Here is a 17,075-nt window from a genome sequence, read left to right on the forward strand (position 1 = left end):
TCCCCCCAGCACAGGGACATGTGAGCCTCACACACATTCTGACCATGAAACAGCGGCGCTAAGGGGTCCACAGTGACCTGAAGCTCCTGCCCAGCTCATCCTTTGAGCCCCTCGCTCATGTCCAGCAGCTCGCCAGCCCCTAACCATGCCATTTCAGGATGGATCTGCCGTGGGACCTTGCTCTCTTGCACCCAGAGATCCTATCGTACTTGGGGCTGTGGGGTAGGATTACTCCCAGCAACAGTGCCTTCTGCACCCCATCTGTTGGCTCCACCAACTGGCCTCCCTGTGGTAAGGGAACCTTCCCTAGGCTCAGGGACCACCCACACACGGCAGGGACCGTCCTGTCTGGTCTCCAGCTCCAATATTCTGCTGCAGCACCACATCCCTGCTCTTCTGTGACAGCCTCTGACTTTGCCACATCTGCACAGCAGCTGGGATGGTCTTTCCAGAGCAAGAACTACACCCATCATTCTCTCTGTGGAAACCCGTTAAGAATGATTAGATAAGCCAGAAGGCTAGCTCGGCTCCAGGCCTCACTCTGTCATCCTCGGTCCTGTGCACACTGTCCCTTCAGCTGCATGATTGGGCTTGGCAGACTCCCAGGAACACGAGGAGGCTCACAAGGTACTGCCTGCCTGTTGGCTGTCTTCTTGCACGCCCCACACAGAAGAGAGCACCCAGGCCACTCATCACTGCACTTCTGGAGCCGTGCACGTAAGTGGGGACACTCATCAAGTGCCCGAGGATCCCTCCTCGAGGGAGAGGGATGTGTCCTGCGGAGAGCCTCTGTCTCCTGGATCATTTGGGTCCCTGCCTCTCCCCCTTCCTTGAGGTCCTGCAGGCTCCTGGCCCCCTGCCACAGGACCCTGTCTCTCTCATCTGGACCCCAACCACGCTGGCCCTAGCTACCCAGCAGGGAGCCCTCCAAGGCTGGGCTTGGCTTCCCTTGGGCCACCAGAGGGGCTGGGCTCCAACCCACTCACCAGCTTGGGGTTGACCTCGGTAGAAATGAGCTTCAGGAGGCAGCTGAGGAGGCGCTGCTTGTGGAGGGCGGTGGGCGGGCAGCCGGGGCGGGGGTCCTGGCGGCTGGGCCCCAGCCAGTCGTACTCCAGCTGCAGCTTGCTGGGCTTGCCCATCATGAGGTAGACTTCGGCTAGCGTGAGGCTTTCGGAGGTCTGCAGGTTCCAGCCCTCCTCACGGAGCTGCTGAGCCAGCCGGCTGGCGGGGACCTCCTTCGGGGGCCTGGTAGCAGGCTGTCCCTGAGGCGGCGGAGGCTCCACGGGGCTCCCCTTCTCCTGGAGCTCCTCTGCAGGTGCATCTGCCAAGTCTTTAGTGCAAACATCCAGCAGGAGCCCGGGGCCGGGCCTTGGGGATGGGCCAGTGGGAGCAAGGTCAGCAGACTCCTTGCTGACAGGAGCCAGCACCTCTGGCGAGGCCGCCCCACCCGGAGGGGGCTGCTCGCTCCCAGGCCGTGTGTCCGCACAGCGGCACTGCTCGGGGACAATGAGGTCCTGACAGGACTTCAGGTAGCGGGGCAAGGGGTCTAGGAGCGAGAGCTCGTCCTCCAGGTCTGGGAGCTGGCCACAGGCACACGGCAAGGCCCCTGGCTCCCGGGTGGGACTGTCCCTGCCTTCTGCAGGGGTCTTCTCAAGACATGGCCCGGTGTCCTGGTGCCTGGGAGGAGGCCCATCAGGAGCGTCTGGGCTGCTCAAGCTTAGGGCAGCCCCCTCCCCAGGGGCGCTTTCGGGGGAACTCTCTCCGGAGCTCTGCGAGGCGTCAGCCGCGGGAGGGGGCCGCCCCACACCCTTGCCCTCGGCTCCGCTCCGCGGGCATTTCACCTGGCCCCGAGCCGTGCCCTGCCCACTCTGGATGCCCAGGATCTGGGCTGGGGGCAGCACGTGGGCGTCCTTGGCACTCTGCTTGCACCGGCCGCCCTCCTGCCAGTGCACTGTGCAGAAGGCCTTGGAGTGCACCACGCGAGCCACGCCCGGCAGCGGCGTCAGTGTACAGTTCTCGCCTGGGAACAAGTGCAGTGTCACCTTCTCCTGCGTTGGTGCGGAGCATGAGTCCTGCAGCTGCCGCTCCTCGAGTGTCTTCCGCTGAGTGCCCGTCAAGGAAGGCCCACGCTGACTGGCACTGAGGTCGGGATGCTTACCAGGCACACAGGTACAGACACGAGCCATGCTCCCCACTGGCATCCTCCAGGGTATAAATCACGCCCCCAACCCAGGGCTTTCCTCACACCACTACCCAACAATGCTGACCTGGGCACTTAGTACCTTCAGGAAATTCACACCTGACACGCACCAAGCCTCTGTGGGGAGCGGGCAGGGCCGGGAGCCAGCCATGGATGTGAAGAAGGCTGGGCTGACCCTTGGTCATTTTGCTCAACCTGCTGGCAAGAATGCTTTGGCCACACCCCGTGGGCCAGACACAGGCCACTGACATCGTGGAGAGCTCGCTGTGACTGAGTTCTAGCACTGCAAGGCCACAGAGGGGGCTCCACACCCAGGGAATAAGGGGCTCCGGGTTATGGTTCCAGACGTACACCATGTCACGGCACGGCTGTTCTGCCCACGGGGACCATGACGATGACAGGCACAGGGAGGCGTGGTCCATCTCCGGGCAGCGGAGGCAGCGCAGGCTGGACGGTTTGCTTTAGCTGGAAAAGGATACAACTCGCACCTCGTGGAGTGCCCACTTCTGCTTCAAGAATTCGATGAGGCTGGAGACCTTTCGATGTAGCTCCACGATCATCCTATGGAGACGACAGACAGGAGGAAGTGAGGTTCGCAGAACAGGGAGGAAACCATCTGAAGAGTCGCGAGGCTGCTTACAGCAGGAGGGTGCCAAAAGAGACAAGGGACCTCCGGAGAGGCACCCAAGAGCGGGCGTCCGCAGGGCCCTTGGCTCCTGTGGCTAAAAACCCGCCCTTCCAGCTGTGATGGCCAGAGATTGACACAGAGCTAAAGAAAACAACACAGAGATCCCAAGAATTCTTTGCCAGCAAAAGGTCTCCGCCAGGGCGTGGACGCTGGCGCACAGCCTCTGCCTAGTCTACGAGCTCCTTTTGGCTTCAGGAAGGGCGGGCCTGGACAGTGTTAATACATTCTGAGGAAGAAGTACACGAGCAGAAGGAATGAAGTACTGACGCGCTATGATGGGTGAACCTCGAAAGCATCACGCCCAGTGAAAGATGCCAGGCCCAGAGGCCTCTGAGTGTGATTCCATTTCTACGAAACATTCAGAGTAGGCAAGTCCACTGAGACACAAACAGGACTGGGAGGTGCCAGCGGCTGTGGGAGGGTGAGAATCGAGGAGTGAGTGCTAAGGTGCACGGGGCCTCTTCTAGCGTGATGAAAATGTTCTGGAGCTGGACAGAGGTGGTGGCCATAGCACACTGTGATTTGTGTTAAATGCCACTGAACTATACACTTAAAAATGGCTAAATTCACCGGGCATAGGGGCGCACACCTGTAATCCCAGCACTTCGGGAGGCCGAGGCAGGAGAATCACCTGAGGTCAGAAGTTCGAGACCAGCCTGGCCAACATGGTGAAACCCTGTCTCTACTAAAAATACAAAAATTAGGCAGGTGTGGTGGTGGGCGCCTATAATCCCAGCTACTCGGGAGGCTGAGGCAGGAGAATCGCCTGAACGTGGGAGACGGAGGTTGCAGTGAGCCAAGACTGTGCCATCTGCACTCCAGCCTGAGCCACAGAGCAAGACTCCATCTCAGAAATAAAAAAAAGAAAAAAGAAAAAAAGGCTAAGTTCATTTTATGACATGTGAATTCTACCTCATTTTTTTTTTTTTTTTTTTTTTTGAGATGGAGTCTTGCTCTGTCGCCCAGCCTGCAGTGCAGGGGGCACGATCTTGGCTCACTGCAACTTCTGCCTTCCACGTTCAAGCGATTCTCCTGCCTCAGCCTCCCGAGTAGCTGGAATTACAGGCACCCGCCACCGTGCCCGGCTAATTTTTTTTGTATTTTTAGTAGAGACGGGGTTTCACCATCTTGGCCAGGCTGGTCTCAAACTCCTGACCTTGTGATCCACCCACCTTGGCCTCCCAAAGTGCTGGGATTACAGGCGTGAGCCTCCACACCTGGTCACCTCAATTTTTTTTTGTTTCTTTGTTTTTCAGACAGTCTTGCTCTATCGCCCAGGCTGGAGTGCCCTGGCGCGATCTCAGCTCACCACAAGCTCCACCTCCTGGGTTCACGTCATTCTCCTGCCTCAGCCTCCCAAGTAGCTGGGACTACAGGTGCCCGCCACCCTGCCCGGCTAATTTTTTTTTTTTATTTTTAGTAGAGATGGGCTTTCATGGTGTTAGCCAGGAAGGTCTCGATCTCCTGACCTCATGATCCATCCGCCTCGGCCTCCCAAAGTGCTGGGATTATAGGCGTGAGCCTCTGCACCCGATCACCTCATTTTTTAAAATGTACAAATGGAAAAGGGTCCATTTCCACGGTGGCGCCTTGTGCATATGTGAGCCACACGTCTCCAAGAAGCGGGTGGGAGAGGAACTTTATGGGCCTTATTGGGGGACGAGAGGAAGGCTCTGCAGCTCCTCTTCTGACTGCGACATCCCCTCCATGGCCTGAACACTGGCTGGGCGATCGCTGCCCAGGTACAGGACTGCAGCCCAGTGCTCCCTGGACTCCAGTCGCCTCCACACTGCTGCGTCCTCCTGTGATGACAGAGCATGGGGTGGACCTGCTTCTCTTGGAATTTCCTTGAGGGAAACTCACACACGTTGCTTCCAGTCCTGCTCAAACAGTTGGGACCCCGCTGCGTGCCAAAGGCCATGTTACCTGAGGCGTGGGTTCTGGGCAAGGCTCTGCACGCGGGCCCAGGCGTGGTTGTTCCGTGGCTGCAGCTCTATAGGGACTTTCAGAGGCAGGCGCACTGGCTTCTGGTCCTCTTCATCACTCAAGCCTGCAACGCAGAGAAACCATGAAAGTTTAGTGCAGACCAACCTTAAGGTAGAAAACCAAGGGCTTGGTCAGAAAAACCAGTGAAATCAGCTGTGAGCAGACGGCCTTGCAAACAGAGGCAAGGAGAGCAGAGAAACCCCAGCGAAGAACAAACTCCAATGTGGCTGCTCAGGGGCTTGCAAAGGCCACAGACTGGTCCAGAGAGGCCGTAGGAGACTCAATCCTGACAACCTCTGACCACTCTGCTGACTGCTGTCACGGCTCTGAGCTCAACTTGACTGAGTGGACGAAGGGAACATTTCAAGTTCAAGAGTGGTCCGTGTGCAGCCCTGGGATTAAGCAGGGTCAGACACAAAGCAACTGTGGCGGCAACCCTGTAGCTCAGCCTGCCTGTCATTGAATGGACACCACGGGCACCGCCATTCACCTACCATCCGGATCGCACAGCTTCTTCAGGGCCCGGCACATGGGCGCTTTGATCCGCAGGTTCCGCCCTTTGTAACGCACAGTGGTGGCCCTGGGAAAAGAGTTTTGAAGGAACGCTGAGGCCTGTGAGTGAACAGAAGGACAGAAGGGCCAGCACACGGAGAGGCGCTGAGCCAGGCCAGGTGGGGCCTGGCCAAGCATCCACCCCAGCCTCTCGAGCCCGCGTAGGACAGTGGGAGGACACAGTGACAAACAAGAAGTGGTGACTCTGCACATCCTGCTACTTTCCTGACCACACCTCACACTCCAAGGGACACCTGCTGTTTACAGAAAATGTGCTGTGCCCTCCTGCCTTGGTGACTGGCTTGGCACAAGCTGATGTCCCAGGCCTGGAAAAGCCACTGTCCTGGGGTCCCCTCAGATGGCCACCCTTCTCTCCACTGCCCCAGCTCTGTGCAGTCCTCCCGCTTTGGGCCCTCACAGCAGAAGCTCTCAGTCCTCCTCATGACCTCTCAGTCCACCTCCCCGTGACCTCTGTGTGACCTAAATCCACCTCTACATGACCTGTGACCTCAGTCCACCTCCCCATGACCTCTGTATGACCTCAATCCACCTCTACATGACCTGTGTGACCTCAGTTCACCTCCCCGTGACCTCCATGTGACCTCAATCCATCTCCAGATGACCTGTGTGACCTCAGTCCACCTGTGACCTCTGTGTGACCTCAATCCACCTCTAGGTGACCTCTCAGTCCACTCCTCTGTGACCTGTGTGACCTCAGTCCACCTCTCTGTGACCTCTGTGTGACCTCAATCCACCTCTAGGTGACCTGTGTGACCTCAGTCCACCTCTCCTGACCTCAGTCCACCTTTCTGTGACCTCTGTGTGACCTCAATCCACCTCTAGGTGACCTCCCAGTCCACCTCCCAATGACCTCTGTGTGACCTCAGCCCACCTCTCCGTGAACTCTGTGTGACCTCAATCCACCGCTAGATGACCTCTGTGTGACCTCAGTCCACCTCAACGTGACCTCTGTATGACCTCAACTCACCTCTAGGTGACCTCTGACCTCAGTCCACCTCTCCGTGACCTCTGTGACCTCTCAGTCCATCTTTCCGTGACCCGTGTGTGACCTAAATCCACCTCTAGATGACCTCTGTGCGACCTCTCAGTCGACCTCTCCATAACCTGTGTGTGACCTCAGTCCACCTCTCCGTGACCTCAGTCCACTTTGTTGTGACCTCTGTGTAACCTCAGTCCACCTCTGTGACCTCTGAGTCCACCTTTTCATGACCTCTGTGTGACTTCAGTCCACCTCTCCGTGACCTCTGTGACCTCTCAGTCCACCTTTTCGTGACCTCTGTGACCTCAATCCACCTTTCCATGACCTGTGACCTCTGAGTCCTCCTCTCTGTGACCTCTCAGTCCACTTCTCCATGACCTCTGTGTGACCTCAATCCACCTTTCCATGACCTGTGACCTCTGAGTCCTCCTCTCTGTGACCCCTCAGTCCACTTCTCCGTGACCTGTGTCACCTCAATCCACCTCTCCATGACCTCTGTGTGAGCTCAGTCTACCTCTGTGACTTCTCAGTCCACCTCTATGTGACCTCCCTGTGAGGAGTTTCTGATCTGAGAGAAAAACCAACTTGAATTCCAAGGAATGGACTCCAGTCAAGACATGGCTCTGGGCAGCGGCCCACTGGCTGGTGAATGACGACAGGCTTGTGTTTTACAAAACGCTCAGGGCACGTGTATCTTGTTTTTACGGCTTTCTGCCTTAACCAATTTTAGCAATTCACCAACTCCCAGTTGCACACATCAGGTAGGAGAGTTGCTGCTTCTATATTTGCTGTTGCTATTCAATTTCTAAGAAACAGTCTATGAAAAAAGCTACAGAACACATACAGCGTGATTCTAAGGATGCGTAAAAAATACATATTCATCTCTGTATGTATCTATATTTGTACCTGTACACTTACTTATGTAAATTCACTAGAAAAAAATTCAGAAAGACACACATGAAATGACTGTAAGTGGTTAGCTTTGATGAGATGAGCAGGATGGGGTGGTGAAGAGGGTCTTATATTTTATCTATGAATTGTTAGAAAATTGCTTAAGACTTATATTTATGCATTACTTGTATAGTTTTAAAAAAATCTTATTCCAATACAATGCTGACCAAAATTAGAGATCAAAATGTGAACAAGAGTCTGAAGCGAGTGCTGCGTGGGAGGGACTCTCCAGATGACTCCCGCAGTTTGGCTGAAAAGCAGCCTCTGCTGAGGGCGTCTGACAGAGACGGCCAGTTCTGGCAACCTCAGACAGGAAAAAAGGGTGACACCACAATCTCCATATCCCAGTAAACAAAGCTGCAATCCCCTTCCTTTTAAAAGGGTCCTAGCTCTAATTTCAGCATTATGCAGTCTCAATACCCCACACAGATTTTACCATCACCCCAAAAACCTAAGGCTTTAATCAAGTGTCTAGGGCCAAACAAGCCGGGTACGGTGGCTCATGCCTGTAATCTCAGCACTTTGGGAGGCCAAGGTGGGCAGATCAGCTGAGGTCAGGAGTTGGAGACCAGCCTGACCAATATGACAAAACTCTGTCTCTACTAAAAATACAAAAATTAGCCGGGCGTGGTGGCATGCACCTGTAATCCCAGCTACTCGGGAGGCTGAGACAGGAGAATCACTTGAACCCAGGAGGCCGAGGTTGTAGTGAGCTGAGATTGTGCCACTGCACTCCAGCCTGGGCAACAAGAGTGAAACTCCATCTCAAAAAAAAAAAAATAGTGGCTCATGCCTACTATCGTAGGCTCAGCTCTTTGGGAGGCCGAGGCGGGCAGATCACGAGGTCAGGAGATTGAGACCATCCTGGCTAACACGGTGAAACCCCGTCTCTACTAAAAATATAAAAAATTAGCCGGGCGTGGTGGCGGGCGCCTATAGTCCCAGTTACTCGGGAGGCTGAGGCAGGAGAATGGTGTGAACCCAGGAAGCGGAGCTTGCAGTGAGCTGAGATGGCACCACTTCACTCCAGCCTGGGCAACAGAGTGAGACTCCGTCTCAAAAAAAAAAATAATAATAATAAGGCCAAACAAACACTGACGTCCCAACTGGCAGAAGGGCAGGAGCAGCAGCTGGGTTTCAGTAGCTATGGAAAGCTCAACAATCCCTCGTGCATGGCAGCTACTCTTCTATCTATCCATTGACCGTGCCTATACCTACCCACTCATGTGTCCATCCATCCATCCACTCACGTGTCCGTCTGTCCACCCACCCAACTACTGACTGAGTGCCTTCTATGCTGGGAATCAAACACAGGATACCAAAGGACAGAGCTGAGCCTTGGAAAGCCTAACCAAAGAGTCAAGAAGACGGTAGAAAAAAAGCTTCCATGCCCTCACCCACTTTCTGTCTGTACAGATTTTGTCTTGAGGGATAATTTAGAGAGGATGAGTCCCCAGAGAACAACATATTCTACTGAGACAAAATTCTTCTTTTTTTTTTTTTTGACATGGAGTCTTGCTCTGTCGCCCAGGCTGCAGTGCAGTGGCATGACCTCGACTCACTGCAAGCTCCGCCTCCCGGGTTCACGCCATTCTCCTACCTCAGCCTGCGGAGTAGCTGGGACTACAGGCGCCCGCCACCACGCACGGATAATTTTTTGTATTTTTAGTAGAGACGGGGTTTCACCGCGTTAGCCAGGATGGTCTCGATCTCCTGACCTCGTGATCTGCCCGCCTCGGCCTCCCAAAATGCTGGGATTACAGGCGTGAGCCACCGCTCCTGGCCTGAGACAAAATTCTTAAACCACCTTAACCCAGCTGAAATACACAGATAAGTGCCACAGCAGTTTTATGAACATTAATGATGTCAGAGTAGGTCTGCAGCAGAAGGAACCAGGGGAAACATTGGTCAAAAGCAGTCATTAAGCATGGAAGCATGGAGCATGGCGTCAATTCTTTTTTTTTTTTTTTTTTGAGACGGAGTCTCACTGTGTTGCCCAGCCTGGAGTGCAGTGGTACAATCTCGGCTCACTGCAAGCTCCACCTCCCGGGCTCAAGTGATCCTCCTGCCACAGCCTCCCAAGTTGCTGGGACTACAGGTGCCCACCAACACCCCTGGCTAATTTTTTGTATTTTTAATAGAGACAGGGTTTCTCCATGTTGGCCAGGCTGGAACTCCTGACCTCAAGTGATTCGCCAGCCGCAGCCTCCCAAAGTGCTGGGATTACAGGCGTGAGCCACTGTACCCGGCTCGAGTCAATTCTAAAATAATCTCCTCCAATGAAGTGCTCTGGAAACAAATGGACGTTTCCGCTCACCGTTTTTTATTCCATCTGCCCCAAAACAGTGGTAGGCAAGATTTAAACAGCTGGCAGAGCTGTGTCATGTGGCACCTGTGTTTTCAATAATCACATTTTCCGTTAAACTGCTATTTTGTGACTTCCTTTTTTTCCTTCAATAAAACTAAGTGCACCCTTCTGCATTCATATGGAACCATTCTAAGATTATAATCCTCCGTCTTTTTCTCTCAAATGGAAGTTCTACGACCGACTTGAGGCTGTGGCACTGAACAAGATGAAAAGCCATGTTAAAGTGCGAAAGCCAGGAGGACCCTTAGGCCTGGTCACAGTTCTGGGACGTGGTCCATACCTCCCCACCCTCGCATCAGCCTGGAAGCTGTAAGACAGGCTAAGACTTCCCAGACAGGCCCGGCACAGGGGTTTAAGAGGTGCTGTCTATAGAAGAATCACAAGCTGACCTCTAAGTGAGCCCTCAGACAGAGGTTCTATTTACACCCCTCCATGAGTAGCTTTTTTTTTTTTTTTTTTTTGAGACAGAGTCTCGCTCTGTCACCCAGGCTGGAGTGCAGTGGCACGATCTCGGCTCACTGCAAGTTCCGCCTCCCGGGTTCACGCCATTCTCCTGCCTCAGCCTCTCCAAGTAGCTGGGACTACAGGCACCCGCCACCACGCCCGGCGAATTTTTTTGTATTTTTAGTAGAGACGGGGTTTCACCGTGGTCTCGATCTCCTGACCACGTGATCTGCCCGCCTCGGCCTCCAAAAGTGCTGGGATTACAAGCATGAGCCACCGCGCCTGGACACTTTTTTTTTTTTTAAAGGCAGAGTCTCACTCTGTCGCCCAGGCTGGAGTGCAGTGGTGCCATCTTGGCTCACTAAAACCTCTGCCTCCCAATCCAGGGCCTTAGGCGATTCTCATGCCTCAGCCTCCCGAGTAGGTGGGACTACAGGCATACACCACCATACACCCGGCTAATTTTGTATTTTTAATACAGACGGGATTTCACCATGTTGGCCAGGCTGGTCTCAAACTCCTGGCCTCAAGTGATCCACCCGCCTCGGCCTCCCAAAGTGCTGGGATTACAGACGTGAGCCACCACGCCTAGGTGAATAGCATTTCAGAATAGAAGTATCATTGCAGAATAGAATAGCATTTCTGAATCGAAAACAGAGTAATTCCTCTATGTATATGGGAGCCCGGCTTTTGTTTCTGATAGATTTATTTTCTTCTCTGCAAAGCCACTTGATAAATCTAATAAGTATGTGATAAACTTATGCCTCTGGGTCTGTGAACAACGTAGTAAGCTTTCGCTTTAGTTTAGAGCTTTCTTCAATTCATTTAGTCTTTAATTTAATTTTACAATTCTAAAACCAAAAGAAGATTCACAGTTAATCGAAACAGGTCTGCATGAGAGGTAGGGGCGGCAGCAAGTCAAACACCCCAATCGCTTTTGGGCTGAAATCCAGGGGTAGCCTCCCACTGGCACTTCAGTCATTTTTCCAATCTCTCACCTTGACAGGTTTCCCTGTTTGATCGTAAATACAAACGTCTGCTGGTCAAAGAATGGTCACAAAAGTTGACAGAACAGAAGGTCCAGAATGGACCCACACGGTACAGTCAACTGATGTTTGACAAGGATGCAAAGGCCACTCAGTGGAGGAGAGACAGTCCTTTCAGATGGCGCACCTTGACACCCACAGGCAAAAAGCAAAGCTCCACCTAAACTTCACATGGTACACAAAAGTTAATTCAAAGCAGATCATGGATTTAAATGTAAAACTAGAAAACTTCCAGAAGAAAACACAGGGGCATATCTCTGTGACCTTGGGTTAGGCAAAGAGTTCTTAGATGTCATATTAAAAGCATAAACCATAGAAGAAAACAGGGACGGACTTGACTTCATCAAAGCAAAGGACTTTCACTCTGTGCAAGACAGTAAGGGAACGAAAAGACAGGCCACGCTCTAGGAGAAAGTATTTGCAGATGGAGTATCCGACAGAAGACTTGTGTCTACAGTATACAAAGAATTCTCTAAACTCAGGAAGAAGAAAACAGGCACAAGATATGAACAGGCACTTCATCAAAGACACACAGCAAATAAGCACGAGAAAGACATTCGGCGTCATGAGTCATCAGGGAAACGCATCAAAACCACAGCATGATGCCACTCCACACCTACTAGGGTGCCTTTAGAAAGACAAACACCCCGAACGCGCCGAGTGCTGGGGAGTGTGGGAAGCAACTGCAACTCCCTTGGAAGAGTCTGGCAGCTCCATGTAAAGCCAAACACACACTCCCACCTCCTCCTCCTGGGGACCAAAAACCATACTCACACAAAAACCTGGAGGCAAAGCCTGGGCACTTCTTCATCAACACTAAAACACTGCAAACAGCCCTGGGTCCTTCCACTCGGAAGGGATAACAGAGTGCAGCATGTCGACACCGTGGAACATGACTCAGCAGGTGAAAGTATAAGCTGTAGACCCACAAGTCAACACAGAAGAGTCTCGAGGGTATACTGCTGAGTGGGGACACCCATCTCAGAAGGCTGTACACCACAATTCCCTTTAGATGGCTTTCTGGAAAAGGCAAAATTACAGGGAACGGAGAGTGGCGCAAAGGGTGCCTGGGGCAAGGTGTGGGGGAGGGACAGAAGGGGACTTGGGGGTTGCTGGCAGTGTTCCATATCTTGACAGTGGTGGCAGCTACACAACTCTACGAATTTGTGAAAACTTCTAGGACTATAAGTGAAGAGGCCAATCTACAAAACCAAGCCCAGGATGATTCCAATGTGATGACGACACTCTGGGAAAGGTGCAGCTAGACAGAGTGGGAGGCCAGTGGCTGCTGTGGTGCAGCTAGAGAGAGTGAGACCAGTGGCTTCTGGGGGCACTAGGAAGCAACAGGCAGAGCACAGGGTGTTCAGGGCAGTGAACTGCCCCCGTGTGACGACAGAAGGGTGGGCACATGTCATTACCCATCTGTCCAAAGCCACAGAAAGCACACCACTGAGTGGGCCTGTAAGTAAACTACAGACTCTGAGTGATGAAGAAGGGTCAAGGAAAGTTCATGAGTTGTGATAAAAGGACCACACGAATGCAAAGTGTTAATTACACCTGTAATCCCAGCACTTTGAGAGGCCAAGGTGGGAGGATAACCTGAGGTCGAGAGTTCAAGACCAGCCTGGCCAACATGGTGAAACTCCGTCTCTACTAAAAATATAAAAAATTAGCCGGGCGTGGTGGTGGGCGCCTATAATCCCAGCTAGTTGGGAAGCTGAGGCACGAGAATCGCTTAAACCTGGGAGGCGGAGTTTGCAGTGAGCCAAGATCGTGCCAGTGCACTCCAGCCTGGGCAACAGAGCAAGACTCCATCTCAAACAAAACAAAACAAAATAAACCAACAAAGTGTTAATAACAGGGCAAATCATGTGTGGGGCAGGGGAGGGGCGTAGTTCTGTACACAATTTTTCTGTAAACTTAAAACTGCTCTAAAAACTAAAACGTTTCAAAACAAACTTCTATAACTGCATGACAAAAAGCAAAAAAAAAGAACGAAAGTTAAAATATTAAAGCAAAAAATGGGTCAGGTGCGGAGGATCATGCCTGTAACATCAGTGCTTTGGGAGGCTGAGGTGGGAGGATCACTTGACCCCAGGAGTTTGAGACCTGCCTGGGCAACATGGCGAAACCCCGCCTCTATTTAAAAAAGTAAAGAAAGAAAAAGAATGTACACACCACACGGCACCACCTCCAACAGCATCCCCATCTCCTCTCCACAGGGAACGAGGCACAGTTTTACCCAGAACGAGAGGCTCTCCTGCTGCAAACCCTCCTGTGCTCAGAGCCGGGACTGGCCCAGCCCTCCAGCCTCAGCTCTGCACTCTTCCTCTCCCCTCCCCTCCTGAGGCTTCCATGACCCAGTTCCTCCTTCCCACCTTCCTTTCCCTGGGCCAGGTGATTCCCCAACTCTTTGTGTGGCCCCTGATTGCTTCTTTCTTTAAGACCTTGGCCACCACCTTGGAAAAGCCTTCCCTAGATGCCCCAGGCAGGTTCCCTTCCTGCCAGTTGCCATGTCTGCACCCACCTGCACCCACCTGCCACGTCAATTTCATGATAACTTCCATCCCCAGTTACTGTACATGTCTACACCACACGCTAAGGTGACCCGCTCAATGGACACGCATCAGCTGCCACACCACAGCTGTCACTGCTGCATAACCAGCACCCATTCGTGTGCCAGACACACACAGGCACCCAGACATTTCTAGAACCAATGAACACACTAATTAGCAGCCCTTCTGCCTCAGATCTCTCCGTGGGTGCAGACAGAAATCTTTCCTTGCTGGTACCATGCTGTTCCAAACCTTTTCTCCGTGTCTCATACCCCTCTGGAGGACGACAACACGACAGGTGAGGCTGGGGCCCAGAGAGTCAGGTGAGCATGACCAGGTCCCTTAGTGCAGGCCCCCACTCTCGCTGGGGCCTCACCCAGCACTCGGTCCAGGAGTCAGCACTGCCTTCACCTGCCGTTTGCCAAAATCCTTGGCTACACGGGCAAATTCTCCATCAGCGCCCACACCTGAGCTCACCCTTTCTTTTGCCACCTGCCCAGTCTTTTCCAGACAAGCTGGTAGCCAGGTGAGCTACCTCGACACTAGCTTCTTTAAGAAAAAGGGGGGCCGGGCGCGGTGGCTCACGCTTGTAATCCCAGCACTTTGGGAGGCCGAGGCGGGCGGATCACGAGGTCAGGAGATCGAGGCCATCCTGGCTAACACAGTGAAACCCCGTCTCTACTAAAAAATACAAAAAAAAATTAGCTGGGCATGGTGGCGGGTGCCTGTAGTCCCAGCTACTCGGAGAGGCTGAGGCAGGAGAATGGCGTGAACCCGGGAGGCGGAGCTTGCAGTGACCCGATATTGCGCCACTGCACTCCAGCCTGGGCGACAGAGCGAGACTCTGTCTCAAAAAAAAAAAGAAAAAGGGCAATCAATCTTGCCATCCTGCTGACAGGCCCACCGCCTAGGCCCACACTCAGTCATCTCAGAGCCCCTCCACTGTGGGAGCACAGCACAGGATGACAGCCGACACTCAGCCATGCTGCCTTCTGGCCAACATGCCCAACATGCGGCCTGGAGGAGCTGGGGACCCACGCCAGGCTCCCTCTTCATTTGGTTCTCAGAGTGGCAGATGGCACGACTGTAAATGGCACCAAGCATGCTGCATAAGCTCATGACGCATTTCAATGCCGCTGTCCACGCACCTGCTGCCTGGGAGGACGAGGCTGGAGGGGCGCTGCCACACATGCTACTGAGGACAGACATGGCCCAGGCCCATGCCTGCTTCTTGCCCTTCCCTCGGCAGAACCACCTGAGGGTTTTTTTTTTTTCTTTCTCCTAGACAAAGTGTTCCTCCGTCACCCAGGCTGGAGCGCAGTGAAGCGATCTTGGCTCACTGCAACCTCCGCCTCTTGGGTTCAAGTGATTCTCCTGCCTCAGCCTCCCAAGTAGCTGGGATTACAGGCATGCACCACCACACCCAGCTAATTTTTGTATTTTTAGCAGAAACGGGGTTTCACCATGTTGGCCATGCTGGTTTTGAATTCCTGACCTTATGATCCACCCTCCTTGGCCTCCCAAAGTGCTGGGATTTCAGGCGTGAGCCACCGCGCCCGACCAACCTGAGGGTTCTTTATACCAGAAGGCACTTCCGCTCTGCACACTTTAGCGAGCACCTCTAGTCCTACAAGCCACAACCCCGTCATCACTCGGGAGACTACACTCTATCACACAGCCCATAATCAAAGCCCCCCAGTTGTCCCTAGAATACCCTTTGTAACCATTTCCTTCTCTTTTCCTTCCTTCATTTTTTTTAAAGGCCCAAGACCTCCGCAAAGCTACTACCTGCATTTGTTTGTCAAGTGTCTCCAGTCCCTGGGAACTCCCTGTGCCCGTGTCATCAGAAGTAATCTATTTCTTAAATAAGTTCTCCTGCGGATGGCACTGCAGATGCCCACCACGCCCCTGCTGAGCAGCACATCTGTGTTTTGGCAAAAGGAACACACGTCGGACAGGCCACTCCGTACACTGCCCTCAAGCATAAAGCAGAGTCCAGAACTCTGGCTTCATTCCATGAATCATGGAGGAAATGAAACAAAAGGTGAAGTAAGATTTGCCCCAAGTCTGGATCCTGGGGCAGTGTTTTCCCTCATGGGACAGCCCCTTGCCTACTGGTCAGGTGACATCAGAAACCAAGGAAGCCCTGGATCTTGGGCCTTCTCAAGACGGTTCCTCCAATGTGCCCAGTGCTGCTCAGGATAAGCCAGATACTGCCTGAAAGAGGTAGAGCAGGAGCGAGGGTGGGAAGGAAGCAGGGCTCTGAAGCTGGGAGGGGCGCCTGGGCAAGGCAGTCAACACCCTCCCTATGGCCGGCAGCCCCTGGCTGTACCCCAGACCCACTCTGGGAAGTCTGTTCAGTGTTGGGGCAAGCTGCACTTTCTGGTGGCTGTGGTCACCCAGTTACAGTCGTGGGCTGCAGGCTGATGGCAGCTCACACAGAGCCTGGGAATCATGCCTGACACCTGCTGTGCTGGGACTGGAGGGAAGGCCTGTGCTGGCCCAGCAGGCACTGCTCCCACTGGGGCAGGGAGGGTTCCCAGGTCATCAGACACAAGCCTGGGGGAGAAGGGCCAAGGCGAAAAGCAACCAGAGGTCCAAGGGTGAAGTGCTATGGACGGAAGAGAGATGGGTAAGGACTGCTGAGGAGTGGCTGCAAGGGCAGGGCTCTGGGGTGCGGGTGACACACCCACAAGGATCGGGGCCGGTTGTGCAGACCCAATATCTGGGGTTCAGTGAACTGGGAGCAGTCAGCCAGACTGCCGGGATAGCTCTGGTGTGGTCAGTGGGCGGGACAGATGTAAGATGGGATGGCTACCAATGAGGACCCACACCAGGTGAGAAATGCACATGCACAGAACCCCACCAGGCTGTGCAGTGGGAACCCCCAGGCTGCAGAGTGGGGACCCCCCCAAGCTGTAGAGCAGGGAACCCCCAGGCTGTCGAGTAGGGTGGTGGGGCCCTGCCCTGGAGTGCAGCCCAACAGCAGCAACTGGGCAGATGTCGATTGGACCACCAGAGGCCCGGGTGTTTGTGTGGCCAGGAGAGCACGTGCCCTCTGGGAGTCACGGGTGTGAGGGGAGGAGAGTGGCCAGTCGGAGACAGAAGCATCCGGGGCACAAGAAGGCAGGGAAGCTGTCAGAAGTGGCCCAGGACACGACAAAAATGCAATGGAAAGGAGAGGCCCTAGAAGCCGGGGACCAGCCCCACAGCACACACAAAGGTGGAGGAAAAGAAGCACAAAAAGTAGGGCCCTGAGGGCTGCGTTGAGACCACAAGGCCCAG

At 53.7% G+C, this 17,075-nt stretch overlaps 1 protein-coding gene across 7 annotated transcripts in view; it reads right to left on the reverse strand.

Annotated features, from left to right (window-relative positions):
* The window catches only part of CRAMP1 (cramped chromatin regulator homolog 1), a 62,307-nt gene that overhangs the window by 16,257 nt on the left and 28,975 nt on the right, over positions 1-17,075 (reverse strand). For all 7 annotated transcript variants that reach the window (XM_032144679.2, XM_058433841.1, XM_058433844.1 and 4 more), the window contains exons 7-10: positions 5,369-5,454; positions 4,815-4,938; positions 2,680-2,761; positions 987-2,102 (exon numbers count right to left, since the gene is read on the reverse strand). In XM_032144679.2, the coding sequence (XP_032000570.1) occupies positions 987-2,102; positions 2,680-2,761; positions 4,815-4,938; positions 5,369-5,454 (1,408 nt within the window). The remainder of the gene's footprint in view (positions 1-986; positions 2,103-2,679; positions 2,762-4,814; positions 4,939-5,368; positions 5,455-17,075) is intronic.

Source organism: Hylobates moloch, unplaced genomic scaffold (genome assembly GCF_009828535.3).
Source record: "Hylobates moloch isolate HMO894 unplaced genomic scaffold, HMol_V3 SCAFFOLD_23, whole genome shotgun sequence".
NCBI classification, from domain to species: Eukaryota; Metazoa; Chordata; class Mammalia; order Primates; family Hylobatidae; genus Hylobates; species Hylobates moloch.